The sequence below is a fragment of the Ornithorhynchus anatinus genome, chromosome X3 (assembly GCF_004115215.2).
Source record: "Ornithorhynchus anatinus isolate Pmale09 chromosome X3, mOrnAna1.pri.v4, whole genome shotgun sequence".
Lineage (NCBI taxonomy): Eukaryota > Metazoa > Chordata > Mammalia > Monotremata > Ornithorhynchidae > Ornithorhynchus > Ornithorhynchus anatinus.
The window spans coordinates 2,324,978-2,344,035 of record NC_041751.1 but is presented as its reverse complement, the minus strand read 5'-3'; the positions used below and the strand labels follow the sequence as shown (position 1 = coordinate 2,344,035).

Below are 19,058 nucleotides of genomic sequence, written 5' to 3'. Positions count from 1 at the left end.
TTCACTGCGCGGAAGAAGGCCATGGTAAACCACTTCCAAATTTTCACCAAGAAAACTCTGTGGATCCATTCCTTCATTCACTCAATAGTATTTATTGAGCGCTGTGCAGAGCACTGTACTAAACGCCTGCAATGTGCAATTCGGCAACAGATAGAGACGATCCCTGACAGTGACGGGCTCCCGGTCTAAACGTTGGGCTCACGCTACCAGAACGATTGCAGTCGGAGAGCTGGGGCGTTCCCGGAGAGATGCGTCCGTGGCGTCGCTTTAGGTCGGGGACGACTCGACAGCGTAAGACGGGTGAAGCAGCGTGGCCTAGTGGATAGAGCGTGGATCTGAGAGTCAGAAGGCCATGGGTTCTAATCCTGGCCCCTCCACTTGTCCGCTGCGTGACCTTGTCACTTCTCTGTGCCTCAGTGACCTCGTCTGTAAAATGGGGGTTAACCGTGAGCCTCACGTGGGACGACTTGATTGCCCTGTATCTACCTCAGCGCTTAGAACGGTGCTCTGCACATAGTAAGCGCTTAACAAATACCAGCATCATTAAGACCGTGAGCCCCACGTGGGACAGGGACTGTGTCCAACCCCACCTGCTTCCATCTACCCCAGCGCTTAGTACAGGACCTGGCACTTGGTAAGTGCTTAACAAGCACCATGATTATGACTATTATTCCTGTCCCAAGTGCTTAGTACAGCGCGGGCCGCAAGCGCTCAATAAATACGATCGACTGACTGACGTTCTCGTTCGATCACCGGTGACACGGAGTTTGGAGGGAGTGGGGGAGGTAGTCGTTATTTATTTAGTGCGGGTGTGGGCGAAACTCATTCCCAAAGAACCGGTGTGTTTATAGCAACCGCCGAAGCATTCCGTCGGACACCGACCTGGTCGGGATCTCTTCGGTAGGACGTTGTCTGGGGTAAGCGACCCAACCGCGGAATGAGATAAAAAGGTTTTAAAGGATGATTTTATTCCTCATCGCTCAGGATCCGCGTCTAGCATTCAGGGCGCGGAAGCTTGTAAGGAGAGAAAACGGTTTTCAACTTTTTGGAAAGAGGAAAATCTACGCGGGCAAGGTGGTTGAAACAAAATAATCCTCTCTCAGGGCTTTGAATTAGGTAAATGAGAACTAATCACCGAGGAATTCTGGGGACAAGCAGGTTCTGGAGCCGGAGGGACTGGTTTTTCTTTCATTCTTCCTCAGGAGGTGGTTTTCAGAGCCTGTAAAACGGCAGGTCAGTGGGAACTAGGAGTTGGGTTCCCAGGTTAAATTAAACCCTGCTTGTTGTCACTTCGGCCTTCTCTAGGAAAGCCTTTGCTTACGATCAGTTTTCTGGCTTTTTGTGGTATCTGGGAAGTGCTTATTAGATGCCGGGCACTCTCCTAAGCGCTGGGGTAGATACCCGCTAATCAGGTTGGATTAAGAGTAATCCCCATTAGGCAGATGAGGTAACTGAGGCACAGAGAAGTGAGGTGACTTGCCCGAGGTCACGCAGCAGACAAGCGCTGGAGCCGGGCTTAGAACCCATGACCTTCTGACCCCCTGGTCGAGGCTCTTTCCGCTAAGCCACACTGCTTCTCGGTAGTGTGGGCAAGTGACTTTGGGCAAGTCACTTCACTTCTCTGAGCCTCAGTGACCTCACCTGTAAAATGGGGATGAAGACTGCGAGCCCCACGTGGGACAACCTTATCACCTTGTATCCTCCCCGGCGCTTAGAACAGTGATAATAATAATAATGTTGATGTTTGTTAAGCGCTTACTATGTGCAGAGCACTGTTCTAAGCGCTGGGGTAGATAGAGGGTCATCAGGTCGTCCCACGTGAGGCTCACAGTTAATCCCCATTTTACAGATGAGGGAACTGAGGCCCAGAGAAGTGAAGTGACCTGCCCACAGTCACAAAGCTGCCAAGTGGCAGAGCCGGGAGTCGGACCCATGACCTCTGACTCCCAAGCCCGGGCTCTTTCCACTGAGCCGCGAGTGCGCCGCACATAGTAAGCGCTTAACAAATACCGACGTTATTATTATTATTATTAGTGCTGCAGATGTACACTAGGGATTGCCTTTGTTTTCACGGCGGCCAAGCCGTCCTTCTCCTCGGCTTTATTCCATCCGTCCCGCTTTCACAGACCTTCCCCACGAGCGCGATTTCCGTATTTCACCCCGGAGCCGGAGGCGGAAGTGTCGGCCGACAGCCGAAGGAGTTATTCTGATTGTCCTTTTGACTGAGGCAGAGATCCCTCAATGTATTTCCCTTCCTATTTCTAGGCTCGAAAGGTGAGAATGAGACCAGTTCCCCAAACCAAAGCCCGGAGGAGATTTGTCGGTCTGTTGTGACTCCATTTCGTTCTCCCGTTCCGCGCTGGGTCAACTGTCCCCTGGCCTGTTGTTTCAGGGGGTTCCCTAGAGTGGGGAAGGAGGAATGGTGATATTGGCTAAGCAGTAGATCCACAAAAATTGTAACGATAACGGTGTTTATTAAGCACTTAATATGTGTCAAGCACCGTACTAAATGCCGGGAGTAGATAAGAAGCGGCGCGGCTCAGTGGAGAGAGCCCGGGCTTCGGAGTCGGAGGTCATGAGTTCGACTCCCGGCTCTGCCACTTGTCAGCTGGGTGACCGTGGGCGAGTCGCTTCACTTCTCTGTGCCTCAGTTCCCTCGTCTGTAAAATGGGGATTGAAAGTGTGTGAGCCCCACGTGGGACAACCCGATGACCCTGTATCTCCCCCGGCGCTTAGAACGGTGCTCGGCACCTAGTAAGCGCTTAACAAATGCCAAAATAATGGGGTGGACCCGGTTCCTGTCCATAAAGACACAATCAAAGTGGGAAGGGAATCTCCATTTTTCAGATGAGGAAACTGCAACCCGGAGAGGTTGTGGGGGTTTTTGGGTTTTTCTTTTCCTTTACGGTCTTTGTTAAACACCAAGTGCCAGGCGCTGCAATATGTCCTGAGATGGATACAAGCAAATGGGGTTGGACACGGTCCCTGTCCCGCAAGGGGCTGACGATCTTAATCTTAGAGACTTAGAGAGGCAGCGTGGCGCAGTGGAAAGAGCCTGGGCTTGGGAGTCAGAGGTCATGAGTTCGAATCCCAGCTCTGCCACTTGTCAGCTGCGTGACCGTGGGCAAGTCACTTCGCTTCTCTGTGCCTCAGTTCCCTCATCTGTAAAATGGGGATTAACTGTGAGCCTCACGTGGGACGACCTGATGACCCTGTATCTCCCCCGGCGCTTAGAACAGGTGCTCTGCACATAGTAAGCGCTTAACAAATACCAGCGTAATTATCATTATTAGTCCCCATTTTGCAGATGAGGTCACTGAGGCACAGAGAAGCGAAGTGACTGGCCGAAGCCACGTGCTTCGGCGGAACCGAGATGAGAATCCAGATCCTTCTGACTCCCGGACCTGTGCTCTAGGGACCTGCTCCATGTCACACAGCAGCAAGTGACAGAACCGGATTAGAACTCAGGTCCTCTGACTCCTTGGCCCGGGCTCTTCTAAGATCCGCTGCTCGCGCCGTGTTAAGTATTTGGGAAAGGCTGGCAGAAGCATCAGAAGCAACTCCGGGCCACGAGGAGCCTAACAACCCCAAGTGTTAAGGTCCAGAAGAGAGGAGCTTCATTTTCGTACGCATTCGACTCTGTCTTGGGGCAAGAGGAAGCGTAAACCGTTGTTTGGAAATTTAGGGTGTTTTCCTGTAACGAGGAAGTTGCGGTCTTCCAAGTCGGCCGTACTCTCCCGAGTGCTTAGTACAGGGCTCGGCACGGAGTAGGCGTTGAATGAATGCTCTGGATATGTCGATTCTTGGAGAACCTGCCGTGTTGGGAAAGTCGTATTGCAGTAGCCACTGATTCGATAGCAGTTAATTGGTCAGGGGATAGATAATGAGAAGCAACGTGGCTCAGTGGAAAGAGCCCGGGCTTGGGAGTCAGAGGTCATGGGTTCGAATGCCGGCTCTGCCGCCTGTCAGCTGTGTGTCTGTGGGCGAGTCACTTCGCTTCTCTGTGCCTCAGTTACCTCATCTGGAAAATGGGGATTAAGTCTGCGAGCCTCACGTGGGACGACCTGATTACCCTGTAACTACCCCAGCGCTTAGAGCAGTTAGCAAATACCAACATTATTATTATTTTAATTCAAAGCCTCCTATATTACTGTTAAAGCAGTGTGGCCTAATCGATAGGGCACAGGCGTGGGAGTCAGAAAGACCTGGGTTCTCGTCCTCGTCTGCCGAGTGACCTCGGGCGAGGGACTTCACGTCTCTGGGCCTCCGTCACCTCATCTTTAAAATGGGGATTAAGACCGTGAGCCCCACGTGGGACGGGGACTGTGTCCGACCTGATTACCCTGTAACTACCCCAGGGCTTAGCACAGTGCCTCGCGTACAGTAAGCACTTACCAAATGCCACTAAAACAAACACCGGCAGAACATTCCTTTTAGTCTCGACATAGCTCAGAAGTCTATCAGAGCACATTATTTTACTCCAGCAAAACACTGTGAAGTTGTGAGAATCACAAAGAAACACAAAGCGTAGAACGGTGCGGTGCAGTCAGGCCGAGGCAGAGGCCGGGAAGCCTCCCGACGTCACGCCTCGATCGACAACTCACGTATGTGCAGCACCGTGTGCAGAGCACTGTACTAAGCTCTTGGGAGGGTACGATATGAGAGAGTTGGTGGTCGTGTTCCCTGCCCACAGTGAACCTAAGGTCTAGAAGGGGAGACCGATATTAATATAAGTAAGCACTGCGGGGCACGCTGTGAAATGGAAATGTGTGCCAGAGCAGGGTTGGGTGCAGAAAAATATGAATAATGAAAAAAAATAATGATATTTGTTGAGGGCTTACTGGGTGCCAAGCACTGTTCTAAGCACCGAGATAGATACAAGGTCATCAGGTTGTCCCACGTGGGGCTCACAGTCTTAATCCCCATTTTACAGACGAGGAAACTGAGGTCCAGAGAAATGAAGTGACTTGCCCAAGGTCACACCGCTGACAAGTGGCGGAGCCGGGATTAGAACCCACGACCTCGGACTCCCAGGCCCGGGCTCTTTCCACTGAGCCGCGCTGCTTCTCAATGACCAAAAAATGACCAACAGGACCATTTAAAGCTTTAGTCCCAAAAAGGAGATCTTTTATGTTAATAACTTCTGAATTTTCAAAGAGGGAATTACCAGATGTCACAAAAATTCCCCTGCTTCAAGGGTTTCATTTTCTGTACTAGAAAACTGTTCTAGTTATAGTACAGAAACTGGTTGGATGAATTGCTTTTTCGGTGGCTATTCCAAATCCCAACCCAAAATCACTTTCCTAAACTGACCCGAGACGACCTAAGCCCCCATCGTTTTGGGGGGTTTTTTTCAGCGGTATTTGTTAAACAGCGTGGCTCAGTGGAAAGAGCCTGGGCTTGGGAGGCAGAGGTCATGGGTTCGAATCCCGGCTCTGCCCCTTGGCAGCTGGGTGACTGCGGGCGAGTCATTTAACTTCTCTGTGCCTCAGTTCCCTCATCAGCAAAGTGGGAACTCAGTACCTGTTTCCCCACCCGCGTTGACTGTGAGCCCCAAGTGGGACCTGATTGTCTTGTATCTTGAGCTTGGTATTTTATATTTGGAGGTGGAGATCGTTTGTCTGGGAGAGATGCCGAAAAGAGTATCTCTTTTCTAGACAACTATTTTTTTATGGCATCTGTTAGGCCCTTCCTGTGTGCCGGGCACCGTACTAAGCGCTGGGGTAGATACAAGCTAGTCAGATTGGACACCGTCCTTGTCCCGTAAGAGACTCGCGGTCTCAAGCCCCATTTTACAGGTAATAATGACGGTGTCTGTGAAGCGCTCACTATGTGCCCAGCACTGTTCTAAGCGCTGGGGGAGATACAAGGTCATCAGGCTGTCCCACGTGGGGCTCGCGGTCTTAATCCCCATTTTACAGATGAGGGACCTGAGGGCACAGAGAAGTCAAGCGACTTGCCCAAGGCCACACCGCTCATCGGTGGCGGAGCCGGGATTAGAACCCACCACCTGTGACTCCCAAGCCCAGGCTCCTGCCACTGAGCCCCGCTGCTTCTCGGATGAGGTAACTGAGGCACCGAGAAGTGAAGCGACTTGCCTGAGGTCACACAGCAGACACGTGGCAGAGCCGGGACTAGAACCCAGGTCCTCGGGGACTCCCAGACCGGGACCTGGAGAAGCGAAGCGACTTGCCTGAGGTCGCGCAGCAGACACGTGGCAGAGCTGGGAATAGAACCCAGAGACCGCACTCCTTCTTGCGCTATCCCTTGCACCGCTTTCTGCGAGGGAGGCTTCCGGGGGACCGAATGCCCTTGCGTTTCTCAGCCTGGGACGTTAAGGAAATCGCAGCCAAGTTTAGATAGAAGGGCCTGAAATTGTTCTCTCTCTAAATGTACCACTTCCTCCTTGCCGCTCTGACGGATAATACCCGGAGGGTATTCTGGGTCTGGTAGGTTTTTGAAAATTAGGAAACGACAAATTCAACAGCAAACAGAAACTCCCCGCCATTTCACCATTGGCTTTAAAGCGGTCCATCCCCTCGCCCCCTCCTACCTCACCTCGCTGCTCTCCTACTACAACCCAGCTTCGCTCCTCTAACGCCGACCTTCTCCCTGGACCTCCGCCTCGCCTATCTGGCCGCCGACCCCTTGCCCACGTCCCGCCTCTGGCCTGCAACGCCCTCCCTCCTCAAATCCCACAGACACTCACTCTCCCCCCACTTCAAAGCTTTGCTGAGAGGGCATCTCCTCCAGGAGGCCTTCCCTGACTAAGCCTCCCTTTCCTCCCTCTCCCTTCCGCGTCGCCCTGATTTTATCCCCTCCGTTCTCGTCCGTCCGTCTCCCCCGATTAGACCGTGAGCCCGTCAAAGGGCAGGGACTGTATCTGTTACCGATTTGTCCATTCCGAGTGCTTAGTACGGTGCTCTGCACATAGTAAGCGCTCAATAAATGCTCTTGAATGAATGAATGAATGAATGAATGAATGACCTTCTCCCTGGGCCTCCATCTCGCCTATCTGGCCGCCGACCCCTTGCCCACATCCCGCCTCTGGCCTGGAACGCCCTCCCTCCTCAAATCCCACGGACACTCTCCACCCCCGTCGAAGCTTTACTGAGAGGGCATCTCCTCCAGGAGGCCTTCCCTGATTGCGCCTCCCTTTTCTCCCTCTCCCTCCTGCGTCGCCCTGATTTTATCCCCTCCGTTCTCGTCCGTCCGTCTCCCCCGATCAGACCGTGAGCCCGTCAAAGGGCAGGGACTGTCTCTATCTGTCACCCATTTGTCCATTCCGAGCGCTTAGTACGGTGCTCTGCACATAGTAAGCGCTCAATAAATGCTCTTGAATGAATGAATGGATGTTCTATCCCCCTCCCAGCCCCGCAGCGCTTATGTCCGTATCATTTATTATATCAGTGTCCGTCTCCCAGCCCCTCTAGACTCCGAGCTCGTCGTGGGCAGGAAACGCGTCTGTTTTCTGTCGGGCCGTCCCCTCCCAAGCGCTTAGTACAGTGCACGGGAAGGGCTCGGTCGCTACGGCCGGATGGACGAATGAAATTCTCTTCCGTTTCTCGCAGATGAAGTGCTTCGGCAGAAGCTTAAGGCAGGTGGAGCCGGAAGAGGAGCCGAACAAGAGCGAGCCGGTCTGCCCGCCCCAGGGCTCGCGAGTGAACGGATGGTCTCTACCCCTGCATTCCTTCCAGGGCATCGCGTGGGCCGTTTACTCGTACATGGCCGTGGTGGGATTCGGCATCTACATCCCCCTGTTGCCGTACGCCTGGAAACACGGGGCCTACGCCGTATCCTTCGCGAACATCCCCGGGCGCCGACGGTCCTCTCGACTGGAAGCTCGTTGTGGGTGGGGAACGTGTCTCTTTATTGCTCTGCTGTACTCTCCCAAGTACTTAGTCATAACAATAATATCTGTGGCATCTGTTAAGTGCTTACTCCATGCCAGACACTGTACTAAGCACCGGAGCGGATACAAGAAAACCGGGTTGGACACGGTCCCCGTCCCATGTGGGGCTCACGGTCTCGATCCCCATTTTACAGAGGGGGTAACTGAGGCACAGCAAAGTGAAGTGACTTTTTCAACGGCCTTTGTTAAGTCCTTACTATGTGCCAGGGACTGGCCTAAGAACCGGGGTAGATACGACGTGGCTCAGTGGAAAGAGCCTGGGCTTCGGAGTCAGGGGTCATGGGTTCGACTCCCGGCTCCGCCACCTGTCAGCTGTGTGACGGTGGGCAAGTCACTTCACTTCTCTGGGCCGCAGTTACCTCATCTGGAAAATGGGGATTAACCGTGAGCCTCACGTGGGCCAACTGATGACCCTGTATCTCCCCCAGCGCTTAGAACGGTGCTCTGCACATAGTAAGCGCTTAACAGATACCAACATCATTATTATTATTACAAGGTAAACGGGTAGGACACGGTCCCTTTCTCATGCCGGGCTCACAGTCTCAATCCCCACTTTACAGATGAGCTAACTGAGGCCCAGCCAAGTAGTAATTATAATAACGGTGATGGTATTTGCCAAGTGCTTACTTTGTGTCAAGCGCCGTTTTAAGCACTGAGGGACAGACGAGATCATCTGACTGGGCACAGTCTCTGTCCCACAGTAGGGCTCACAGTCTTAATCCCATTTTACAGGCGAGGGAACTGAGGCACGGAGAAGTTACGTGACTTCCCCTAGGTCACACAGCAGACAAGTTGCAGAACCAAGATTAGAACCCAGAACTTAAGAACGTCATCATCATCATCATGATTATTGTTATTATTATTATATCATGGCTCCTCACCGGTTTCCCTGCTTCCAGCCTCTCCCCCTCGGATCCACGCCTCACCCCGTTGCCCAGATCATTCTTCTAAAAAGTCAGGGAATTTTTGTTGCTCTTTTTTTGTTTGTTTAATGATATTTGTTAAGCGCTTCCTCTGTGCCAGGCCCCGTTCTAAGCGCCGGAGTAGATACGAAGGAAGCAGGCTGGACACAGTCCCCGTCCCATGTGGGGCTCACATTCTTCATCTCCATTTTACAGATGATGCCCAGAGGATCAATCCATCAGTGGTATTTATCGAGCACTTACTAAGTGCTTGGGAAGTGAGGCGTCTCGCCCAGAGGTCACACAGCAGACAGGCGGCGGAGCCGGGATTAGAACCCGGGTCTTCTCCCCTACTTAATCCCTACTTTACAATCCCAGGTCCCCTCAGTGGAAAAGAGCCCGGGCTGCGGAGTCAGAGGTCATGAGTTCGACTCCCGGCTCTGCCACTTGTCAGCTGGGTGGCTGTGGGCCAGTCACTTCGCTTCTCTGGGCCTCAGTTCCCTCGTCTGGGAAAATGGGGATTAACCGTGAGCCTCACGTGGGGCGACCCGACGACCCTGTATCTCCCCCAGCGCTTAGAACAGTGCTTGGCACGTAGTAAGCGCTTCACAAATACCAACGTTATTATTAATCCCCACTTTACAAATGCGGAAGCGGAAGCACAGAGGTATGAAGTGACTCGTCCCAAGTCACCCGGCAGACAAGCGGCGGAGCCGGGATTAGAACCCAGGTCCTTCTGACTCCCGGGCCCGGGCTCTACCCACGAGGCCACGTTGCTTCGGTCTGAGCTGCGCAGAGCAGGGGCTTCCGAGGACAGAGATGCTGCCGTTGCCCACCTTGAGTCTACCCTGAGTGTCACTGACGTGTCCCCCTCTCTCCACCCCGCTTGGCATCGTCCTGCGGAAAATCAGGGCTGGCAAAGCTGCTTCTCTCATTAAATGATTTCTGTCCACTGGAGGGCCCCAGGGTTGTTTCAGCCTTGATCCAAAAGATCCTCCAGATGGATAATCGTGGTATCTGTTAAGCGCTTACTATGTGCCAGCCACTGTACTAAGCGCGCTGGACCTTGGCAGCGCAAAAGCCTGTCCGGGCTTCACCCCTCCTGGCCGCCAGCTCTCAGGGGCGGCAGAAAGTCTGTCCCAAGCTGTGCCTTTCATTCATTCGTTCATTCGATCGTATTTATTGAGCCCTTACTGTGTGCAGAGCGCTGGACTCAGCGGTTGGGAAAGTACACTATAACAATAGTGACATTCCCCGCCCACAGCGAGCTCACCGTCTAGAAGCCGGGGGGGAAGACGGACACCAGTGCAAATGACGCACCGATTATTTGGAAGCAGCCTGGCTCAATGGAAAGACCCCGGGCTTGGGAGTCGGAGGTCATGGGTTCGAATGCCGGCTCTGCCACTTGTCAGCTGTGTGACGGTGGGCTAGTCACTTAATGTCTCTGGGCCTCAGTGACCTCATCTGTAAAAGGGGGACGAAGACTGTGAGCCTCACATGGGACAACCCGATGACCCTTTGTCTCCCGCAGTGCTTAGAACAGGGCTTGACAAATACCAACATTATTATTATTATTATTATAAATACACAGTGCAGAGAGCTCTGTACTAATTGTTTGGGAGAGAACAACGCAACAGAATTAGCAGACACGTTCGTTCCCTGCCCATAATGAGCTTACAGTCTAGAGGGAGAGGCAGAAGGTATTGGGTTCTAACGCCGGCTATGCCGCTTGTCTGCCGCGCGGCCTCGGACAAGTCACCTCGCTTCTCTGTGCCGCAGTTCCCTCATCTGGAGAATGGGGATTACGAATTTGAGCCCCATGTGGGACAGGGATTGTGTATAACCCGATCAGCTGATATAATAATTTGGGGATCTGTTAAGCGCTTACTATGTGCAGAGCACTGTTCTAAGCGCTGGGGTAGACACGGGGGAGTCAGGTGGTCCCACGTGGGGCTCACAGTCTTAATCCCCATTTTACAGATGAGAGAACAGAGGCCCAGAGAAGTGAAGTGACTTGCCCACAGTCAGCTGCCAAGTGGCAGAGCCGGGATTCGAACCCATGACCTCTGACTCCAAAGCCCGGGCTCTTTCCACTGAGCCACGCTACCTCATTGTTTAGTGCAGTGCCTGGCAAATAGTAAGAGCTGAACGAGTATAATAATAATAATGATGATGAGGCACAGGCCTGAAACCCAGGAGACCCAGGTTGTAATTTCTACTCTGACTCTTGACTGCTGTGGCACTTTGAAAAACGTTACTTAATTTCTCCGTTTCTCAGTTTCCTCATCGGCAAAATGGGGATTAAATACTTGTTCTCCCTCCCGTTTAGACTCCGAGACCTGTTCAGATCAGGGGCCTGGGCCGATCGGATTATCTTGGATCTCCAGAGCTTAGCCCAGTGATCAACGCGCAGAAAGTGCTTAACAAATATTATTATAATTATTTTTATGGTGTTTGTTAAGCACTTAATATCCACTAGACCGAGCTGCTTCTTAATTATAAACAATAGTAAAGAATTGGGGGCAACAAAACTTCCTCCCAGCTGTCTGTCTCGAGCAGTGGCTGGCAACAGGGACCATCTGTGAGAAGGATATGTTGAGAAGCAGCATGGCCTAGTGGATAGAGCCCGGGCCTGGGAGTCAGAAGGTCCTGGGTTCTAATCCCAGCGCCGCCACTCGTCTGCTGGGTGACTTTGGACAAGTCCCTTAATATCTCTGTGCTTCAGTTTCCGCATTTGTAATGTAGGGATTACGGCAGTGACGAGGAAGCAACGTGGCTCGGTGGAAAGAGCCCGGGCTTGGGAGTCGGAGGTCATGAGTTCGAATCCTGGCTCCGCCACTTGTCAGCTGTGTGACTGTGGGCATGTCACAACTTCTCTGGGCCTCAGTTCCCTCATCGGTAAAATGGGAACTAACTGTGAGCCTCACGTGGGACAACTTGATTACCCTGTATCTACCTCAGCGCTTAGAACAGTGCCCTGCACATAGTAAGCGCTTTAACAAATACCAGCATTATTTTGTCCAACCCAATAACCTTGTATCTGCCCCAGCGCTTAGAACAGTGCCTGACACACAGTAAGCACTTAATGAATACTACGATTAGTATTGCTATTGTTTGGCACAGAAACCTAGCAGCATTATTCCTTTGCAAAACTATGGCAGGAGTCAGGTTATCAGCAGTTTGGGAGGCCCACCTGTTAGCGCAGATCCTCTAGCAAGTACAGCCCTAAGAAATAGTTCTGCTTGTTAATAATAATAATGTTGGTATTCGTTAAGCGCTTACTAGGTGCCGAGCACCGTTCTAAGCGCCGGGGGAGATACAGGGTCATCAGGTTGTCCCACGTGGGGCTCCTACACTTATAATCCCCATTTAACAGATGAGGGAACTGAGGCCCGGAGAAGTGAAGCGACTCGCCCACGGTCACCCAGCTGACAAGTGGCAGAGCCGGGAGTCGAACTCATGACCTCCGACTCCGAAGCCCGGGCTCTTTCCACTGAGCCGCGCTGCTTCTCCTAAAGAGGCATGTTAACGCTGCTTGTTAACATGAGCCTCGCTAACTCCGTGCTCTCCCTGCCACCCTGCTTTATGTAGTGAAACGAAATGGGTGTAAGAGTGGCGGAGTGATGTTATTTTATTTCACGTTTCTGAATCGCCCCTCTACAGGGACTGTGGTCTTAGCCTCAGGTAAAGAAAAGGCCTCGCGGAGAGGTGCCGAACTATAAGCGTTAAACTATAAGCGTCAAACGTCGATTGCGTTCTCAGCTCTGGGGCTGAGGAGAAATCTGCCCTTCAGAAGTTTGATTGATAAGGCATTAGTTTCTTTTTTTTCCTCTCTAGTTCAACGGGAACATTCGCTCCCTCCGAAAGAGGACGGGGGAAAGGTTAACAGAGTTATGAAAGGGAGTGTGTCAATCGGGGAGTAATTTATTCACTATTTATTTACTCAACAAGGGATTGTTGCTAGGAAGTAGGAAGGGGTCTGTCCACTATTCTCACAGCGCCCTGATGACTGAGACTCCGAGTTCTTGAAACTACCCTTCCTTCCGTAAAGAAACTCGGAGGCGACAGCTACTTCTGGCCTCAACTCTTCTGCTGCAGAGGCCATTATTCGGGAGGCTACGGACTAGGATTGGATCTGAAAATAGAACAGAGTTTAGCTGCTCCATTATGATTTAGTGTCCTTATCCGATAGGCTCTAATTGAGTGTTCAAATAGCTCCACGATCCTGGCTGAATTTCCAGAAGATCTGGTATTCCTGCCAGTAAAATACATCAGAGTATTAAAAAGGTGTTTATTTTAAACTCACTCACACAAAACTGAATACCTGGTGCAACCAGCTTACTTTCCCAAGAGAATACGTCGAGGCGTTTGGAGGTCCACTGGCGTACGTTCTACGCTTTGTGAGGGCCCCATTTGAGAAGTGTCGACGTTGGGGGGGGGGGGGTCGCATGGAGAAGCAGCGTGGCTCAGTGGAAAGAGCACGGGCTTTGGAGTCAGAGGTCATGGGTTCGAATCCCGGCTCTGCCACTTGTCAGCTGTGTGACCGTGGGCGAGTCGCTTCACTTCTCTGGGCCTCACTTACCTCATCTGTAAAATGGGGATTGAGACCGTGAGCCCCACGTGGGACAATCCGATTCCCCTGTGTCTACCCCAGCGCTTAGAAGAGTGCTCTGCACCTAGTAAGCGCTTAACAAATACCAACATTATTGTTATTATGTGTCCGAGTTTGCAGAAAGGGACTCTCCACCCCTACTCAGGTGGTGAGAGCCAAAGCGTTGGGAATTTAACCTTGTAGTTAACCTCATTTTTCCGGTAAGAAGTGCAAGGAAATCAAGTTCTGTCCTCTCTTAATGAGGGCGGAGAAATACCCACAGTCCTCCTCAGTAGATCATAAACTCCGACCGGTGGCCGCCACCACCCCAGTGTGGGAGGAGGTTTTGGGGTTTTAACTCCCCCAGTCTTCTCCAGGGAGGGAAGATAATAATAATAACCGTGGTGTTTTTTTAAGCGCTTACTGTGTGCCAGGCACCGTTCTAAGCTCCGGGGTGGATTCAGGCAAATCGGGTCGGACCGTCCCTGTGCTACGTGGGGCTCGCAGGCTTAATCCCCATTTTACAGATGAGGTGACTGAGGGAAGTAAAGTGACTTGCCCAAGTTTCACACAGCAGTCAAGTGGCGGAGCTGGGATTAGAACCCACACCCTCTGACTCCCGAACCCGTGCTCTTGCCCCTCAGCCACGCTGCTTCTCCATTTAGCCTCAGCCTCTCTTAGTAATAATAATAACGTTATTTAAGAGCTTACTATGTGCCGAGCACTGTTCCAAGCGCTGGGGTAGATACAAGGTAATCAGGTTGTCCCATATGGGGCTCATCCTCTTACTCCCCATTTTACAGATGAGGTAACTGAGGCACGGAGAAGTTATCCCCGCTTCTGCCATTTGTCAGCTGTGTGACTGTGGGCAAGTCACTTCACTTCTCTGTGCCCCAGTTCCCTCGTCTGTAAAACGGGGATTCATTGTGAGCCCCACGGGGGACAACGTGATTACCCCGTATCTACCGTAGCGCTTAGAACAGTGCTCTGCACATAGTAAGCGCTTAACAAATGCCAACATTATCATTATTATTATTATTATTATTAAGCGGCTTGCTCAAGATCGCACAGCAACAAGTGGCGGAGCCGGGAATTAGATCCCACCTCCTCTGACTCCCAAGCCCGGGCTCTTTCCACTGAGCCACGCTGCTTCTCTTCCAAATGGGGTGACGGCGGTGCCCCCTCTCCTCTTCTCTGCCACTTGTCAGCTGTGTGACCGTGGGCAGGTCACTTCACCTCTCTGGGCCTCAGTTCCCTCATCCGTAAAATGGGGATTAACCGTGAGCCTCACGTGGGACGACCTGATGACCCTGTATCCCCCCCAGCGCTTAGAACGGTGCTCTGCGCCTAGTAAGCGCTTAACAGATACCAACATTATCATTCCCTCCCTCCGCCGGCTCCGTAGTGATCTTTCAGGGGCTGGTGAGGTCACCTTGGTCCCGGATTGAGGAAGACCTCAGTTGCACAATGTGATTTCCTGCCCGTGGTCAAGAAAACACACCTTTGCGTTGTCCGGCCCCCCCCCCACCGGCCCCGGCTGCATTAGCAAGTTTTTCTTTCTCTCTGGACTGTTGTTCGGTGATGCCCCGGTAACCAACGGAAAACACGGGACGGCAGCTATTGCCTGGCCTTGGTTTGGAGTGGCTGCTATTTTTTGGGTCCATTAAGACCGTGTGCCAAATAATTCCAGTGGAGTTTGGACCCCAGGACCGGCAAAACAGTACATTTGGAATTCCTTCCTTATCAGAAGGATAATGGGAAGCGGCATGGCAGAGGGGAAACTGCAAGCCGTAGCGGATCGAGCACGGGGCTGGGAGTCAGAAGGTCATGGGTTCTAATCCCGGCTCTGCCGCTCGTCAACTCCGTGTGACCTCGGGCAATTCGCCTCACTTCTCTGGGCCTCGACGAAATGGGGCTCAAGAGCGGGAGCCCCGTGTGGGACGGGGACTGTCCGACCTGATTAACGGGTAACGATAATAGTAATAATTACGGTATTTGTTAAGCGCTTACTATGTGCAGAGCACCGTTCTAAGCGCTGGGGTAGATACAGGGTAATCGGATTGTCTCACGTGAGGCTCACAGTCTTCATCCCCATTTTACAGGGGAGGGAACTGAGGCCCAGAGAAGTGAAGTGACTTGCCCGAGGTCACACAGCAGACAAGTGGCGGAGTCGGGATTAGAACCCACGACCTCTGACTCCCAAGCCCGGGCTCTTGCCACTAAGCCACGCTGCTTCCTACTCCGGTGATTAGAACGGGGCTCGGCCCGTAGTAAGCGCTTAATAATAATAATAATAATGTTGGTATTTGTTAAGCGCTTACTACGTGCGGAGCACTGTTCTAAGCGCTGGGGTAGACACAAGGGAATCAGGTTGTCCCACGTGGGGCTCACCGTCTTAATCCCCATTTTACAGTTGAGCTAACCGAGGCCCAGAGAAGTGAAGTGACCCGCCCACAGCCACAGAGCCGACAAGTGGCGGAGCCGGCATTCGAACCCATGACCCGTGACTCCCAAGCCCGTGCTCTTTCCACCGAGCCACGCCGCTTCTCACAAATCCCATCGTCATTATCACTGTTATTATTATCGCCGTTACCCCTGGCTCCCCGTCTCCTTGACCCCTCCTCAGATCATCGGCGCGGTGTTTGCGTTTCACTTCATCATCCACCTGGCCGCCGTGACAATCGACCCCGCCGACCCGAACGTCCGCGGCAAGAAGAATTACGGTCACCCCGTGCCCGCCTTGGACAGGAACAAGCACAAGCACGCCATCCAGAACCAATACTGTCACCTTTGCGAAGTCTCGGTGTAAGCTGGCGGGCCCCGAAAGGGGGGTCTCCAAACTTGGGCCTTCTCACGTCACCCCCACCTCGGCGGCCCCCGGGTCCCCTCGTGGCCCACGAGCCCCACGCGGGACAGGAAGCGCATCTGATCCGATGATGTCGTAATAATAACGATAACGATGGTATACGTTGAGCGCTTACTACGTGCCAGACACTGTACTGAGAGCCGGGGTGGAGAGCGGCGAACCGCGTTGGACACGGTCCCCGTCCCACGTGGGGCTCCCGGTCTCGGTCCCCTCTTTCCAGATGAGGGAACCGAGGCCCGGCAAAACTCGCCCAAGGTCACGGAGCGGATCTGTGGCAGATCCGGGATCAGAACCCGTGACCTTCTGACTCCCAGGGCCGTGCTCCGTCCACTGCGCCGTGCTGCTTCTCGTCCCAGTGCCCCAGTGGATAAATGCCCCGATTATTAAGGCCTTGGACGCCTCGCTCCTGGGGCCAAGCAGTCGGTGAGGGCAGAGTCCGCCAGTGGGCGGGGAGCGTGTCCGTTAGATTGCTACGTTGTCGTCTCCCCAGCGCTTAGTACAGTCCTCTGCCCGCAGTAAACTCTCAAGAAATCCCATTTACTGCGGCCCAACTCAGCCGGAAGGCCTGCCAGCCTCCCCGACTCCCACGCCAGGGTCCGGCCTCACGCCCCGGCCGGGGGCTGGGGTGGGGCTTGCCCAAGCGACAGACTGACCGACCTCCTCTTCCTCTCCTTGTCCCCGCCAGGGGACCCAAAGCGAAACACTGCAGCACCTGCAACAAATGCATCGCCGAGTTCGACCACCACTGCAAGTGGCTCAACAACTGCGTGGGAAGTCGCAACTATTGGTGAGTCCGGTTTTATTTTGGTATTTGTTCAGCGCTTACTATGTGCAGAGCACTGTGCTAAGCACTGGGGGAGATACAGGATCATCGGGTCGTCCCACGTGAGGCTCACGGTCAATCCCCATTTTACGGATGAGGTGACCGAGGCCCAGAGAAGCGAAGGGACTCGCCCACAGTCACACAGCTGACGAGTGGCAGAGCCGGGAGTCGAACCCGTGACCTCCGACTCCGAAGCCCGGGCTCTTTCCACTGAGCCACGCTGCTTCCCGATTTTTCGCTCCGCTGCCCGGGATTTCCTCTCTCACCTCCACTCTCTCCCTTTGCTCTTCCCCCCCGACCCCGCAGCACTTACGTATAGACGTACTTATCCATAATTCTGTTTATTTACACTGATGCCCGTTCGCTCGTTTTGACGTCGGCCTCCCCGGCTCTAGACCGTGAGCCCGGTGTGGGCAGGGATCGTCTCTCTTTATTGCTGCATTGTACTTTCCAGCCGCTCGGTACGGCGCTCTGCACACAGTAAGCGCTCGATAAATAGGATCGAACGAAAGAACGGGGGGAGGTGGAGGGGGTCCGCAAAGGACCTCGCGCCCTCCGTCTGAAAAGCAGGCTTTCCCGCTCCCCTCCTCTCTCAGTCGATCCATCCGTTCTATTTAATGAGTCGGTTATATTTGCCCGAATAATTGTATGTGTTGTTTGATCTTTTATTATGGGTTTTATATTTATTGCGTGGATACAATACTTGTGGTTTACATGATATTTATTAAATAGAATGGTATTTGTTAAGCGCTTACTATGTGCAAAGCACTGTTCTAAGCGCCGGGGAAGATACAAGGTGTTCAGGTTGTCCCACGTGGCGGCTCTGTGACTATGTATTGATTTAACTCTAGACTGCAAGCTCACTGCGGGCAGGGAGTGTCTACAGACTCTGTTGTAGTATACTCTTCCAAGTGCTTAGAACAGTGCTCTGCATGTAGTAGACACGTAATAAATACCATCCATCGATTATTTTCAGGGTGCGAAGCCCTGGATTAAGCGTTTGGGGTAATGCGAAAGACTTAATAAGTGCGATCCCTGCCCTAAATCAATCAATCGTATTTATCGTGCGCTGATTGTGTGCGGAGCGGTCTATTGAGTGTTTGGGAGAGTATGATATAATAATATAAAAGAGTTGGTAAACACATTCCCTGCCCACAGTCTAGCTCAAGGAGCCGACAACCTAGCAGGAGGAAGTTCTGAGTTCCCGGGCCTTGAAGATTTTCTTTTTCGTCTTCTAATTTCTGGGAGAATCTGTCTCAGATCCACCCGGATCGACACTTTTACTACCGATCACCCAGTCAGTAGTAATTTATTGAGCGTCTACCGTGTGCAGAGCTCTTGGGGAAGCGCCGTACGGCAGATTTGGTAGTGTGATCCCGGCCCACAGGGAGGTTACAGTCTGCGGGGGGAGGCAGGTGCGGAAATAAAACCATTCATATCAATTTATATCAATCCGGAACCCCGTGGCCTTGAATGGTCTCGACCCAGAAGGAGCAAGCTGGATCCGGTCGACGCCCTCAGGCTCCGTCCTAAAGCGCTGGGGTAGATTCAAGCTGATCGGTCGGACACCCTGTCCCTCACGGGGCTCCCAGTCGCAATCCCCATTTTCCAGATGAGGTAACCGAGGCCCAGAGAAGTGAAGTGACTTGTCCAAGTTCACACGGACAAATAGCAGAGCTCGGGATAAAACCGTGGTATTTGTTAAGCGCTCACTGCGTGCAAAGCACCGTTCTAAGCGCTGGGGGATACAAGGTGATCAGTTGGTCCCTCGTGGGGCTCGCGGTTTTAATCCCCATTCGACAGATGAGGTAACTGAGGCCCAGAGAAGTTAAGTGACTTGCCCAAGGTCACACGGCCGACTAGCAGCAGAGAGCCCACGACCTTCTGACTCCCGGGCCCGTGCTCTGTCCGCGACGCCAAGCCGCCCCTCTCTAAGAGAAGCAGCGTGGCTCGGTGGAAAGAGC

General features: G+C 52.8%; 1 protein-coding gene across 2 annotated transcripts in view; it reads left to right on the top strand.

Moving 5' to 3' along the window:
• Positions 1-19,058, top strand: part of LOC100074104 (palmitoyltransferase ZDHHC11) — a 51,743-nt gene that overhangs the window by 10,829 nt on the left and 21,856 nt on the right. For both annotated transcript variants that reach the window (XM_029054111.2, XM_029054109.1), the window contains exons 2-4: positions 7,572-7,793; positions 16,032-16,210; positions 16,957-17,058. In XM_029054111.2, coding sequence (XP_028909944.1) covers positions 7,572-7,793; positions 16,032-16,210; positions 16,957-17,058 — 503 coding nt within the window. The remainder of the gene's footprint in view (positions 1-7,571; positions 7,794-16,031; positions 16,211-16,956; positions 17,059-19,058) is intronic.